The following is a 15705-nucleotide window of genomic DNA, read 5'->3' as shown; positions in this document are numbered from 1 at the left end:
TAGAGATCTCTTCAAGAAAATTAGAGATACCAAGGGAAGATTTCAGGCGAAGATGGGCTCAATAAAGGACAGAAACTGTATGGACCTAACAGAAGAAGAAGAGGTGGCATGAATACACAAACGAACTGTATAAAAATGATCTTCACAACCTAGATAATCACAATGGTGTGATCACTCACCTAGAGCCAGACATCCTGGAATGTGAAGTCAAGTGGACCTTAGGAAGCATCACTATGAACAAAACTAGTGGAGGTGATGCAATTCCAGTTGAACTATTTCAAATACTAAAAGATGATGCTGTGAATGTGCTGCACTCAATATCCCAGTACATTTGGAAAACTCAGCAGTGGCCACAGGACTGGAAAAGGTCAGTTATCATTCCAAACCCTAAGAAAGGCAATGCCTGAGAATGCTCAAACTACTGCACAATTGCACTCATCTCACACGCTAACGAAGTAATGTTCAATATTCTCCAAGCCAGGAGAAGACTCATGAGAGTCCCTTGTACTGCAAGGAGATCCAACTAGTTCATCTAAAGGAGATCATTCCTGAGTGTTCATTGGAAGGACTGATGTTGAAGCTGAAACTCCAATACATTGGCCACCTGATGAGAAGAGCTGACTCATCGGAAAAGACCCTGATGCTGGGCAAGATTGAGAGTAGGAGGAGAAGAGGCTGACAGAGGATGAGATGGTTGGATGGTATCATCGATTCGATGGACTTGGGTTTGGGCGGACTCTGGAACTTGGTGATGGACAGGGAGGCCTGGGATGCTGCGGTTCAGGGGGTCGCAAAGAGTCGGACACAACTGAGCGACTGAACTGAACTCAGGCATCAACAGTACATGAACCATGAACTTCCAGATGTTCAAGCTGGTTTTAGAAAAGGCAGAGGAACCAGAGATCAAATTGCCAACATCTGCTGGATCATCGAGAAAGCAAGAGAGTTCCAGAAAAACATCTATTTCTGCTTTATTGACTATGCCAAAGCCTTTGACTGTGTGGATCACAAGAAACTGAAAATTCTGAAAGAGATGGGAATACCAGACCACCTCACCTGCTTCCTGAGAAATCTGTATGCAGCTCAAGAAGCAACAGTTAGAACTGGACATGGAACAACAGACTGGTTCCAAATTGCTAAAGGAATACACCAAGGCTGTATATTGCCAGCCTGCTTATTTAACTTATATCGAAAGTACATCATGAAAAATGCCAGGCTGGCTGAAGCGCAAGCTGGAATCAAGATTGCTGGAAGAAATATCAATAACCTCAGATACACAGGTGATACCACCCTTGTGGCAGAAAGTGAAGAAGAGCTAAAGAGCCTCTTGATGAAAGTGAAAGAGGAGAGTGAAAAAGCTGGCTTAAAACTCAACATTCAGAAGACTAAGATCATTGCATCCGGTCCCATTACTTCATGGGAAATAGATGGGGAAACAGTGGAAACAGTGAGACTTTATTTTTCTGGGCTCCAAAAACACTGCAGATGGTGATTGCAGCCATGCAATTAAAAGACACTTGCTCCTTGGAAGAAAAACTATGACCAACCTAGACAGCATATTAAAAAGCAGAGACTTTGCCAACAACAGTCTGTCCAGTCAAAGCTATGGTTTTATCAGTCATCATGTGTGGATGTGAGTTCAGTTCAGTCGCTCAGTCATGTCCGAATCTTTGTGACCATGGAGTGCAGCACGGCAGGCCTCCCTGTCCATCAGCAACTTCCGGAGTTTACTCAAACTCATGTCCATTGAGTCGGTGATGCCATCCAACCATCTCATCCTCTGTCGTCCCGTTCTCCTTTTTAGTCCAACTCTCACTTCCTTACATGACTACTGGAAAAAAACATAGCCTTGACTAGATGGACCTTTCTTGGCAAAGTAATGTCTCTGCTTTTTAATATGCTGTCTAGGCTGGTCATAACTTTTCTGCCAAGGAGTAAGCGTCTTTTAATTTTTGGCTGCAATCACCATCTGCAATGATTTTGGAGATCAAAAAAATGGATGTGAGAACTGGATCATAAAGCAAGCTGAGCATGGAAGAATTGGTGCTTTTGGACTGTGGTGTTGGAGAAGACTCTTGAGAGTCCCTTGGACTGCAAGGAGTCCATCCTAAAGGAAATCAGTCCTGAATATTTATTGGAAGGACTGATCCTGAAGCTGAAACTCCAATACATTGGCCACCTGATGTGAAGAACTGACTCAGTGGAAAAGACATTCATGCTGGGAAAGATTGAAGGCAGGAGGGGAAGGGATGAAAGAGAATGAGATGGTTGGATGGCATCACTGACTTGATGGACATGACCTTGATTAAGCTCCAGGGGTGCTGATGGACAGGGAAGCCTGGTGTGCTGCAGTCTATGGGGCTGCAAAGAGTTGGACAGAACTGAGTGACTGAACTGAAGGAGAGCTAAGATCCAATAGGCCACATGGTATGGTCAAGTAATAAAAAATAAAGCTTTTTAAAAAGAGATTTTCTTTTCGAGGTGATGCGTATGCTTTAAAATTGACAGTGGTTGCATAACACTGTGAATACAGTAAAACAGCTAATATTTTAAAACAAATACCAAACCTCTCTCTTGACTCTGTATGCCCTCCTAGAAATGATTCCAATCTCCCTTTCCATGTCACATAGCCTCTTCCTGAGAGGTTTTAACCTCTTAAAAAGCTGTTTATCCTCTTTATTTTCACTTCATTGTCATATTGTAAGTCAATTCTATTTGGCTGCAGGAATAAATACAACACCCTTTAATATTTACTATGATAAGGCATAAAAGTAAGCTCAGGCATGCAAATTAGTAAATTCTGAGTGTCTACTAGGTACTAGGATATAAGATTGATAGGACAAGAGTTCTGTTCAAAAGGAGAGAAGAGGGACTTTCCTGGTGGTCCAGTGGCTAAGACTCCACATTCCCAATGCAGGGGCTTGGATTCTATCCCTACTTGGGGAACTACATTCCACATGCAACAACTAATAGTTTGCATGCTGCAATTAAAAAAAAAAAAATATATATATATATATCCTGCACACTGCAATGAAGATTGAAGATCCTTATGTGCCTCAACTAAGGCCTGGTGCAGCCAAATACGTTCTTTTTTTTTTTTCCCAAAAGAGACAGAGGAAGGGAAACAATACAAAATACACAGATGAGAAACCATTAATTTAAAAATTATAAAGTGATGAGTCAGAAAATATCTACTTAGCAATGGGTTATCTAAAGGAATGAATTGTGCTCAGCAAGTGATTATTTCTCAGTACTAAGGATCCAGCTTTAAAAAGATAAGAGGCAACATCACTGCAGGCAGAGGAAAAAGCAGGTGCCATGATGAGCGAAGGTAGAGAGGTATGAGGAACTTCATGGGGTCCAGGGAGGTGGAAGAGTGACTCAACAGAGGAACAGAGGGGTAAGCTGAGGTCCCGGGGGAAAGGAGAGACTGGCCAGGGGTAGACGTGTAGGGTTTTGAAAGGCAAGATGAGAAGTTTCAGCTTGCTTCTTCTCAGCCCTTTAACACTCTGTGCACATCTGCCCTGTTACACATAATCCTCTGTGTACCTCCTTTGACTCCGTCTGTTTTAAGAAAAACCAAAGTTTCCTATTCATCTCTGTCTATCCAGTGCCTAGTCAGTGATTAGCCAGAAGCTCAGAGGTTGAGGTTTCCTGAATGAAGACTCCACATATGGACACCATAATAAGGCAAAAATGCCAAGTCCTGTAAAGAAATTCTGCATGAAATTTAAATAGAATAAAAAATGTTATTGAAAGGCAGTGTGCAGATTAAGGCCAGGGGATCTTCATTTGAATTCTTCTGGCCAACGTAAGGTTTTTTCTACCAGAGGTGGTGATGTTTTGCAAGTTTGAAATCAGTTAAACAGAACATCTTCCAAACTTAATTACACTCATTCCCAGCATCTGAAACATAAAACTGCCAGCAATGAACAGCGTTAGCAAATCCAGCGACTGCTCGGTAGTCATGAACTGGTTCTCTAACTCAAGCCTACTCACTGGAGCATCCCAAGACATCACCCACAACATCTACCTCAGCACCGCCACTGAAATGGAAAAGCTATAGATTATATTACTAGTAGCTGAAACAGAATTGAGCACTACCTTTTAAATAACACATGATAACACATGCTTTCCTTACGAATGACTGACAAACATTTAATTGCCTAATAATAAGTTTCATATATGCATGCTGGATTTTCTGTTTGCACTACACAGGGGATTCTGCTATAGCTCTAATTACAGCCTCATTATTCAGAAAGGCACACAATGACTGTAACACAGTTGAGACAAAAGTAGCCAAGTAACAGTTTCAGAGTGCAAAGCCACACAATTCTGCAAATCGATAAGGCACGTTTCTTAGGGAGGGAAGGAGAACACATTTTTTCCCCAGCGGGCTTACTGTGGCCTTGAGGCTTCCGCCTGGTCTGTCTGCAGTTTCTCGCCTCCTTCCACTTCCATTGTACAGTAAACAACTCGATTGGGAGCGACTGACCTCAAACCTTGCACTTCCATTATGACAATCTAAAGACAAGAAAAATGTTTCACAGATTTGTCAAATTGACAACAGTTAGCAACAGAGACAGCAGCATGAACTACAATGAGAGAGACCAATTGATATAATTATCTGACAATCTCAATGGTATTTTATCTTCTTTATAATCCATCTTTATTCATGGACGGTATAATACATAACGTTTTGAAGAAGTCTGGTATCTGAAGATGCATCTCCCACCAGCAATTAAGTTAAAGTCTCCAGATATGAGCCACAATGAAGTGAGATAAACACTCAGATCCAGAAAACAATCTTGGCAGGTCTGCATGAGGTAAAGCAGAATGATGAAAATTCAGTGAATGTGTTACAAGAATACAGGTTGAATTCCATATAAGGTGACTGGTAGACATTGTCACCATTATACCAATTCACAGATAATCATATCAATTCACAGATAGTCAATACCTCGCATCAGAAAATGTCTATACTCATTTATATGACTATCAGCATTTACAAAAGAATTTCCTTTATGGCCAATGTATACCCTATGAAAATATAAAAAATATAACTTGCCAAGAATATCTTACTATTAATCAGACAAGGAAAAATATTTTCCCAATCCATTAATTTGATACAGTCTACTGGAAAAGAGTAGAAAGACTGATATTAGCTTATATATTTGTAACTCCTGGGGAGAAGGAAAACATACTTTTCAAGTGTGCTTTTTATCTTTGTATAAAAGGCTGCCAATCTTAAAATATTGTAACCTAACATTCTCACTGGATATATACATAGAATATGAATACTACTGAATATTATTTACTACAGCCTTTAAAAAAATTTGCATCATGAATTTTTCTAAATTCTCAACATCCATAAAATATATTCAATGGTATTCATATATATATATATAATACATATGTATATTTTATTGCTCTCCTGTTGTATATGTACAAACAAGATTAACAGCATTCATGCCATGTAGCTACCAAAATATCCACTAAAAATGAATGTATCATTTATTGATTTTTAAATACATTACTAAATCATTATACCTTTTGTAGAGTTATGATATGAACCTTGAGGCAAAAAGTCTCAAAGAAACAAATCATCTTAATAGAACTTTTATTCCTTTTAGTTCTGGTACAAGATTTTTTTGTAAATACAAATGCCTACTCTTTCGTTTTTCCATAAAAAAACATATGGCAAACTGATCACCAAAAATACAAGTCAAATTCAGAAGCATTTCCTTCCCTCAGCCAGGGCTTTTATCATTTTGTCACACCGAAATGCATACCAACTTATGAATAAAAACACATTGAAAACAGACTATGAGAATTAATAGATAATAGGAACAGCGTTCACAGTTGCTCTAACACTCAAGGAAGCTGAGGTGAAGTACTAAACATGAAACAGAACTGAGTACAGTAGATAAATCTAGAAATCTTGATGGCACGAGTTCACATTACATCTGTCTTGCATCTCTTTCCGTCGTGTGTTTAATAGCCAGAGTGCAAGAGAGAACAAAGGAAGCATCTGCTTACCATTATTTCTGTTACCGCTACAAGCTATACTATAAACAGGACAACCTAAAACAGACGACTGTGAAACAGTCTTCTGCCCCTCAAAACAACACTCACATCTGTGTTGGGAACATTCTATCCTGCAGGACTGCCACTTTCAAAAGATGTAACTTCTACCGTGAATCCATGCATGCGTGCCTGCTTAGTTTCTCAGTTGTGTCCGATTCTTTGTGACCTCTTGTAGCCCACCAGGCTCCTCTGTCCATGGGATTCTCCAGGCAAGAATGGAGAATGGGTTCCCATGCCCTCCTCCAGGGGATCTTCCCTACCCAGGGATAGAACCTGCATCTCCTGTTTCCTGCATTGCAGGCAGATTCTTTACCCGCTGAGACACTGGGGAAGCCCACACATATAAGTAAATAAAACAACAATATTCTGCAGATCTGACTTCCAAAAGGAATTAGACCCTGTATGCAAGACAGGGAAAGAGACACAGATGTGTATAATGGACTTTTGGACTCTGAGGGAGAGGGAGAGGGTGGGATGATTTGGGAGAATGACATTCTAACATGTATACTATCATGTAAGAATTGAATCGCCAGTCTATGTCTGATGCAGGATACAGCATGCTTGGAGCTGGTGCATGGGGATGACCCAGAGAGATGTTATGGGGAGGGAGGTGGGAGGGGGGCTCATGTTTGGGAACGCATGTAAGAATTAAAGATTTTATTTTATTTTATTTTTATTTTTATTTTTTTTAATTTTTTTTTTAAATTTTAAAATCTTTAATTCTTACATGCGTTCCCAAACATGAACCCCCCTCCCACCTCCCTCCCCACAACATCTCTCTGGGTCATCCCCATGCACCAGCCCCAAGCAAGCTGCACCCTACGTCAGACATGGACTGGCGATTCAATTCTTACATGACAGTATACATGTTAGAATTCCCATTCTCCCAAATCATCCCACCCTCTCCCTCTCCCTTTGAGTCCAAAAGTCTGGTATACACATCTGTGTCTTTTTTGCTGTCTTGCATACAGGGTCATCATTGCCATCTTTCTAAATTCCATATATATGTGTTAGTATACTGTATTGGTGTTTTTCTTTCTGGCTTACTTCACTATGTATAATTGTTTATAATAGCCTGGACATGGAAACAACCTAGATGTCCATCAGCAGATGAATGGATAAGAAAGCTGTGGTACATATACACAATGGAGTATTACTCAGCCATTAAAAAGAATTCATTTGAATCAGTTCTGATGAGATGGGTGAAACTGGAGAATTAAAGATTTTAAAATTTAAAAAAAATAAAAAATAAAACATTAAAAAAAAAGGAATTAGAAAAGCACAGCTAGTTTCAATTATGAAGGATAAAAGCAGCTAAGAATTCCATGGACCATCATCTCCTCTAACTTTAGGTAACTGTTTCAACCAATTCCCAGCGAAACTTAATAACAAAACTGCAGGAAATAAAACTGATCTCTGTTCTGTCTTCTCTTCCTATTTCTCTAGATGAATGATGTAATATGAATAAAACAAAGTTATTCTAGAAGCATAAAGAAGGGAAGAATGTATAAAATATGAAATAGCATGTTTCTGAACAAGACATTGTCCATCCACAGAGTTACGTGGCAACTCAGGGATGCTCAGGTTGTAGTAAGAGGAAGCTGAGCAGTCTGGTGAACAGGGGACAATAAAAGTACCTCCAGATACGGAGGAGGTCATGGGGTCTGCTGCCCTATTACCAACAAAAACAGTGTGAAAATCAACTATATTCATGGCACTGACACCATTTCCCTTACAACATACAGACTCGTCACTTCCTGGAAGAGTATTTTCCTAAATTCCCTTGGCTATTTAATTTTGACATATAATTATATAGGTTAGTGTTTTGTGAGTTAGCTTGTCTTTTGCTTTATAATTCTCTCTGAAAGCTTCATGAATGAAGAGACCTAAAAGTAATCTTGTGAGGCCAATGGCTGATTTTTAATACCATTAAAGTCCCTAACTCAAAAAACAGTCATCGCGTCAACTGAGTGGGCCAGGTATTCTTTCAGGCTCTTACCTCAGTAAACAAAAATGGAAGGAAAAAAGACTTCCTAAATGTTAACTTCCTAAAGTTTACATTTTAGTAAAGAAAACCAGATAATGAATAATATAATAAGTAACTGAATTTTATGTTAGGTGCTGTGGTGGGAGACGGGATGAGTGGGTAGAAATTTTACAGAGATGATAAAATTTAAGCAGTGTTTCAAATCTGCACTTATTCTTTAGACTGAGACTTCTGTTTCTAGGAGAAAAAAAATTCCCTCTCCACTGAATAGACTCAACCTGACGGATGAAATGTGAAATCCTTAATATGGATTAACCGCCTGCCTTTCCAAGTTTTCTCAGGCTGAAATCTGGTATCTGATGAGGGAAGCGTGGATAATGGGTGAAAGGTAATTATTCAGTTTAGCTAGGCGAAGGTCAGAGGCCCTGGGCTGGAGGAGGTACCTAGTCCATTCCCTCCGGAGTTCCACAGACAAGCATGGTGTAATCTGCCCTTGAAAGTGATCTCGATTTGTTCTGAGACACAACTCCTATTTAAAATACTGTAGGCACTAGGGACCATATCTGTACTATGCTATGACAGGAAAATATCTGTCTTGCATAGACATAGTAACAGAGCGTGTCAAAATAATTATAAAAATATGGAAGCTTCTTAGACCATGGCTAAATGAAGTTTTAACTCATTATCCCCCTAACACCATTTTATTGTTAACTGAACAGTCTTGTTGAACACACTGGCAATAAAGCACAGACTCTAACAATTCATAGAAAAATGAACTCATGAGCATAATTTTGTTTTCAAAAGGGAGAGAGAATTCATAAAAAGCTAATTATTTACAATGGTGTAAAGATTTTAAAACAATAGAGAAAAGAAAACGTGTTTTGAACTGTTTTCAGTTGTGCGTGCTTACAGAAATAATGGTATGCTTAAACGTTACAAAAATAATTTGCTTTTCAAATTATTTTTATCATTAATGAATTTAAATGCCAAACTCTTGGTAGGGAAAGTTAGACTGTCATTAAATAGCTGATTTTGTTTTGTACAAAACCTTAAGAAAAAAAGGAGTTGGCATTTTTCATTTAAGTCCTTAGGAAACCTGACTCAAGAATGAATGGGAAATTTTATACCTGAGATACTACTTAGGTTCAAATTAAACATTCTTAAGTTATGAGGTTAAAGAGATTGAGAAGAAATCCAGGAGTAAAGCTACTTGGCAAAGTTATTAGCTAATCCCGGAACTGAGTTTGGAGTCAGAAGAAAATCTCCTATTTCTACTCTGATGTTGAATTTAACCTATTAACTTACAAAGGAAAGGTTAGGCTAGAAGTGAAAAGAGAGAGGCAGTTGTCTTCTCTTTAAACTTGAATTTCAAGTTGAATAAGTGGAGGAAGGAACAGAAGCAGACATTTGCTTTCTCTGCCACAAAGGTAACAAGCCAAGTATAAGAACTATAAACAAATCTGAAACTGTACCTCCTAAGACTACATACTTTGCTTTGTTAATTAGCAGACTCAAATAGCAATAGTGGGCCCCAACAGAGAAAGAATAGAACAATGCAAGAAGAGAGCTACAAGCTCTCTTCATTTTTGAGAGGCTATAAATTTAAGCTAGATATTTCGAGCATATGTGTGGATGTTGTGTAAAAACCTATATACAGAGATGAGCAGTGAGGAAATGCATCATGAAAAATATCCACAGGGAGAGGGAGCAGTAGTCACTGATCAGTTATCTTTGGTTCCCAGTGCTTTGTATACAAGGGATGAGTTGTGCTGTCTTGGGGAACACAATTTTAAATGAACAACATGTATACTTGCTTTTTTAAGAAAGAATTTTACTGTACCTATAAGGAAACTGCAAGTCCCAGAAAGGAGGAAGTCTTTACTTCTCATCATCTATAGTACTCAATATTATACATTCAGTTCAGTTCAGTTGCTCAGTCATGTCTAACTCTTTGTGACCCTATGGGCTGCAGCATGCCAGGCCTCCATGTCTATCACCAACACCTGGAGTTTATTCAAACTCATGTTCATTAAGTCAGTGATGCCATCCAACCATCTCATCCTTTGTCGTCCCCTTCTCTTCCCACCTTCAATCTTTCCCAGCATCAGGGTCTTTTCAAATGAGTCAGCTCTTTGCATCAGGTGGCCAAAGTACTAGAGTTTCAGCTTCAACATCAGTCCTTCGAATGAATGTTCAGGACTGATTTCCTTTAGGATGGACTGGCTGGATCTCCTTGCTATCCAAGGGACTCTCAAGAGTCTTCTCCAACACCACAGTTCAAAAGCATCAATTCTTCGGCACTCAGCTTTCTTTACAGTTCAACTCTCACATCCAGACATGACTACTGGAAAAACCATAGCCTTGACTAGATGGACCACTGTTGGCAATATGCTTTGTAATATGCTGTCTAGGTTGGTCATAACTTTTTTTCCAAGAAGTAAGCATCCTTTGTAATATTATATACTACAGCTTGTTTATGTGATTTGATTCTCATAGTAAAAGTAGATTAACAACAAGAATAATCAAAAGCTCAAAAGGAGTTTTCAAATTATAGAGAATTCAATTATATGTTTTAAATCCTATTTCTACTCAAGTGTGTTTCAGTACTTCTTTTACCAATAAACTTACACTGGCCTCGCTGGCACCAAGCAACTTGCCTCAAAGCTTATATTATTTTATTATTTAACTGGTTCCGAATAGGAAAAGGAGTACGTCAAGGCTGTATATTGTCACCTGCTTATTTAACTTATATGCAGAGTACATCATGAGAAACGCTGGGCTGGAGGAAGCACAAGCTGGAATCAAGATTGCCGGCAGAAATATCAATAAGCTCAGATATGCAGATGACACCATCCTTATGGCAGAAAGTGAAGAGGAACTAAAAAGCCTCTTGATGAAAGTGAAAGAGGAGAGTGAAAAAGTTGGCTTAAAGCTCAACATTCAGAAAACTAAGATCATGGCATCTAGTCTCATCACTTCATGGCAAATAGATGGGGAAAGAGTGGCTGACTTTATTTTTCTGGGCTCCAAAATCACTGCAGATGGTGATTGCAGCCATGAAATTAAAAGATGCTTACTCCTTGGAAGGAAAGTTATGACCAACCTAGATAGCATATTGAAATGCAGAGACATTACTTTGCCAACAAAGGTCCATCTAGTCAAGGCTATGGTAGTTCCAGTGGTCATGTGTGGATGTAAGAGTTGGACTGTGAAGAAAGCTGAGGGCCAAAGAATTGATGCTTTTGAACTGTGGTGTTGGAGAAGACTCTTGAGACTCCCTTGGACTGCAAGGAGATCCAACCAGTCCACTCTAAAGGAGATCAGTCCTGGGTGTTCACTGGAAGGACTGATGCTGAAGCTGAAACTCCAACACTTTGGCCACCTGATGCAAAGAGCTGACTCATTTGAAAAGACCCTGATGCTGGGAAAGATTGAGGGCAGGAGAAGGGGACGACAGAGGATGAGATGGTTGGATGGCATCACCGACTCGATGGACATGAGTTTGGGTGAACTCCTGGAGTTGGAGTTGGACAGGGAAGCCTAGTGTGCTGTGGTTCATGGGGTCGCAAAGAGTCGGACACGACTGAGCGACTGAACTGAACTGAACCCTTACACAACTGTTATGTTTAAAGGACAATTTGCATTAATTTGCATTCACAATCTGATTGTCTAGCCAATGAAGAATAATTTAACCTCTTTAAAATATATCCTGGTGCTTTAAATTTGAAATGTTATCACAAAGGTCAGCAGAAATTATCCTGCAGCCTCATTTATGCCGTCAGAAGTGAACATGGGATAAAGGCACTTACCTCCAAGGTGAATGACAGCACCACGTCGGACTTTGACAGTTGAATCTCATTCTCATCCCCTATGTCCAAAAAGGCAGAGTTCTGGGAACGTTTTAATTTTTGCAGTTTAAATTCTGGACCGCCTTTTGAAACTGGAAGACTCTCCAAATTGGCCATTAGCAAATTCACTGAAGACCGCAACTCTTCTATGTACACGCTCTCCATTTCTTTTGCTATAAACTTGGGGAATCGTCTTTCCTTGAAAATAATTATTAACATAACAATGTCACACCAATCGGATCTCAATTTCATCATAAAACACTACATTATATACATATACTTGCCTGTCTCAGAAACTGTGACACTAAATATAATGCATTTACCTGATCCTTTAGTCTCTAGGCTTTAAAAGCCTTGTGCTGTGTGCATAGTCACTCACTCATGTCTGACTCTTTGTGACCCCATGGACTGTAGCCCCCCAGGCTCCTCTGTCCATGGGGATTCTCCAGGCAAGAATATTGGAGTGGGTTGCCATGCCCTCCCCTTCAGAGGACCTTCCCATTCCAGGGAACAAACCCACAACTCTCGCATTGCAGGTAGATTCTTTACCGTCTGAGCCACCAGGGATGGGATGGGATGGCAGCTGTACAAAATGGGCTGGGGAGAGAGGGCCTAAAGCAGCCGTCATTCAGATGACTGCCTAATGCTCCAGAAAATCAATGCCTTTACTACCGCTTTCTTTGGCATCATTTAAACCTCAGCCTGAGCCATCCTCATCTCCAGGGTGAATGGAACACGTCCAGAGCATTGTTCATCAACCTGCACCTCATCTGACTCGCTCACCCCAGTTTGCTCGTGAGGCGGCAAGGAGCATCTGGCACCACCCCATGAGTCAGTCCCAGAGCCTCAAACCACCTGTTTTCCTTTCCTCCCAACCGAACCTTGACATAGTTCTTTTAAAATAATTTACATATAATCAATATTAAAACTGCAAATGTATTATCATAGTTATTAAATATCTATATCCATTATTAATTTTCCCAAGGAAGCTTCTTAAGTGGCCTTTTAATATTCCTCTATAGTTTGAAGCAACTAGTAAGTTGCTTACTTACTCCCACATAATAAGTTTGCATCCTCAGAGAAAAACACACAGCTACTCAGTTATGAAATAACTTGGTTTCTTTTGGGGATGGGGGTAGGGAATAGCATTTGGATAGTTTTTCAATACATGCAAAAGAGGAAAGAAAATAAAGCATAAAAGCATTTTTACATTTGCGAACTAATTTTAAAAGCTATCATAAAAAGTAGCCAAAACCCAGATATTAGGCAAAAAGGTGAGAGAATAGGTCCTTTCAACACCATATGTGAGCAAAGACCATCCAAGGCTCATGCAGGGTAAATGTCCCTAGTTTAATTTACTGTTTGTAGCCTGCCAGGCTCCTCTGTCCATGGAATTCTCCAGGCCAGAATACTGGAGTGGGTAACTGTTCCCTTCTCCAGGGGATCTTCCCAACCCAGGGATGGAACCCAGGTCCCCGCATTGCAGGTGGATTCTTTGTCACCTGAGCCACCAAGGAAGCCCCCAGTGTACTGTTTACTACTGATATAAGATCCCAGAAGGCTGAAGCTACGTGTTACTTTGTACAGTTTTGCCTGGTGATGATATAAGTAATGTGTGTTTGGTGAGTAAGACAACCCAATGATTATAGTTTTAAATCCTTGTTGGAAATTAATCACTTTTATTGGGTTTTACATGGATCTTAACTTTGCCTAAACACACCTAGTTTTCAAATGCTCTTCAGACTAGGTTCTAATATCTAACTAGCTTGCTCATTAATTATACACTGAGTACAATCATTGTTTATTCATTTTATATTTGTATGACCATCAGAGTTTTGTCTTTTAGAAATATTTTAGGAAAGTAAAAGGCAGATACATCATGTGTTTGACAGTTTCGATGTACTGGTTATTTTCCCTAAATTTTCAAGGTGTTATTTCATGGAAAATGTAATATTAGCATATGAAAAAAACCTATTCTTATTTAGCTTTCATTAAAAATACTTCAAGGAAGAGACTGGGAGAAATCACGTTGACTGTATCAGCATTTTCAAACTTTACAGGAAATAGACTATACTAGATTTTCTTTTTCTCTCTGGGGGAACAAAAACAACAACTCTGTTTTAAAGCTTTGAGGTTTGTTGATAGTATTTCTTAAACTTTATTTAGCCTGCTTATGTTGCCTCTTTCTTGGAAACAAAACCAAATGTACATATTAAATTTGATCTTTTAAATTAGAACAGCATCAGAAATAGCACTATTCTGTAGCTTAACTGTGAGCTGTTCCTATAAACCATTTTAGTGTTCTAATTTGGTCTTCTGTACAGCTTAGCTCATTATCAGCCCTAACACATTATGTACATAAAAAAGAATCTGCTCCATAAAATTCCCATTATTCAAATCTAGTCACTCTTGAAGGGCTCTTCACTTTCCAGTAGATGAAGCATGGATCAGAGTGGTAGGATGAAGACGGTGACAACTGTCAGACTGGAAATACTCTGAAGAGAGGCACAAATGGATTTCCTGACAAACGTGGCATGAGCAAAAAAAAAAAAGGGTCAAAGATGATTCCAAGTTTTTACGCCTGATGTCCTAGAAAGAAAGAACTGCCAAGAACTGGCCCACCATAATCACTTGCCTGGAAATTGTCAACACCCTCCTTCACTCCCACATTCCCGACTCCATCTTCTCTGCTTTATTTTCTAAATAGCAATGATCACCTTCCATAATTTTTTTACATAGCATGTTTGCTGCTTATTGCAAGTCTCTCCCAAATAAAATGTAAGCTCTCTGAGGACATGGCAGGGATACTTTTGTCTGATGTTATCCCAAAACAACTACATCTGTCTGGACGTATCCCAAATGCCTAAAATAGCACCTGATTATTTTAATAAGGTGTTCAATATTTAGCCACTGAATTTATGAACAGAGAAATTCAGGCTCCAAAAGGTTAGATAAGTTGCTCATGTTATATATCCAGGAAACAGCAAACATGGATTTGGTCCAGAGGTCTTTCTGGCCCAGTCCATCACATTTTTTCTATCACTACTTCCTAATTATGTCTTGGCTAAATGGTGTAGTTTCAGCCAAAGTCAATGTATATATATGGCTGATTCATGTTGCTGTACAGCAAAAATACAATGATACAAAGCAATTATATTCCAATAAAAATGATAAGAAAAAAAGAACCAAGAAAAAATATTTATATCCCTTGAAACAGATTTCTGCCCTGTGGATTCAATGTCATTGTACTGTGTTGTGAAGTGTAACAGTTGCTGCTGTTCTATTGCTAACTCTTTGTGACCCCCATGGACTGCAGCACACCAGGCTTCCCTGTCCTTCACTATCTCCTGGAGTTTGCTCAAACTCATGTCCATTGAGTCAGTGATGCCATCCAACCAACTCATGTTCTGTCACCCCCTTTTCCTCCCGCCCTCAACTTTTCTGACATCAGGGTCTTTTCCAGTGAGTTGGCTCTTTGTATAAGGTGGCCAAAGTATTGGAACTTCAGCTTCAGCATCAGTCCTTCCAATGACTATTCAGGGTTGACTTTTTATGATTGACTGGCTTGATATCCTTGCTACAGTTTTCCCAGGACTGTGCAGGAAGAACAGATTCAAACCTCCACTCAGATCTTTAAAACACTAGTTCTCATTGTTCCATGTGGATTTCCTATAATAATAGGTACCAAGTGTGATAGGTGTTCCTAATAGTTGATTGCCAACTCTAAACTATGAATAAACCAAGTTTCTGGAATTATGAGGCTGAAGAGGCATCAGGGCCTAG

General features: G+C 39.3%; 1 protein-coding gene across 19 annotated transcripts in view; it reads right to left on the bottom strand.

The window, feature by feature from the left end:
* The window catches only part of CADPS2 (calcium dependent secretion activator 2), a 569431-nt gene that overhangs the window by 319460 nt on the left and 234266 nt on the right, over positions 1–15705 (bottom strand). For all 19 annotated transcript variants that reach the window (XM_018046978.1, XM_013963420.2, XM_013963421.2 and 16 more), the window contains exons 5-6: positions 11884–12120; positions 4403–4524 (exon numbers count right to left, since the gene is read on the bottom strand). In XM_018046978.1, coding sequence (XP_017902467.1) covers positions 4403–4524; positions 11884–12120 — 359 coding nt within the window. The remainder of the gene's footprint in view (positions 1–4402; positions 4525–11883; positions 12121–15705) is intronic.

Source organism: Capra hircus, chromosome 4, assembly GCF_001704415.2.
Source record: "Capra hircus breed San Clemente chromosome 4, ASM170441v1, whole genome shotgun sequence".
Classification (NCBI taxonomy): domain Eukaryota; kingdom Metazoa; phylum Chordata; class Mammalia; order Artiodactyla; family Bovidae; genus Capra; species Capra hircus.
Note: the sequence above shows the minus strand (reverse complement) of the source record. Positions and strands in the feature narration are given on the sequence as shown.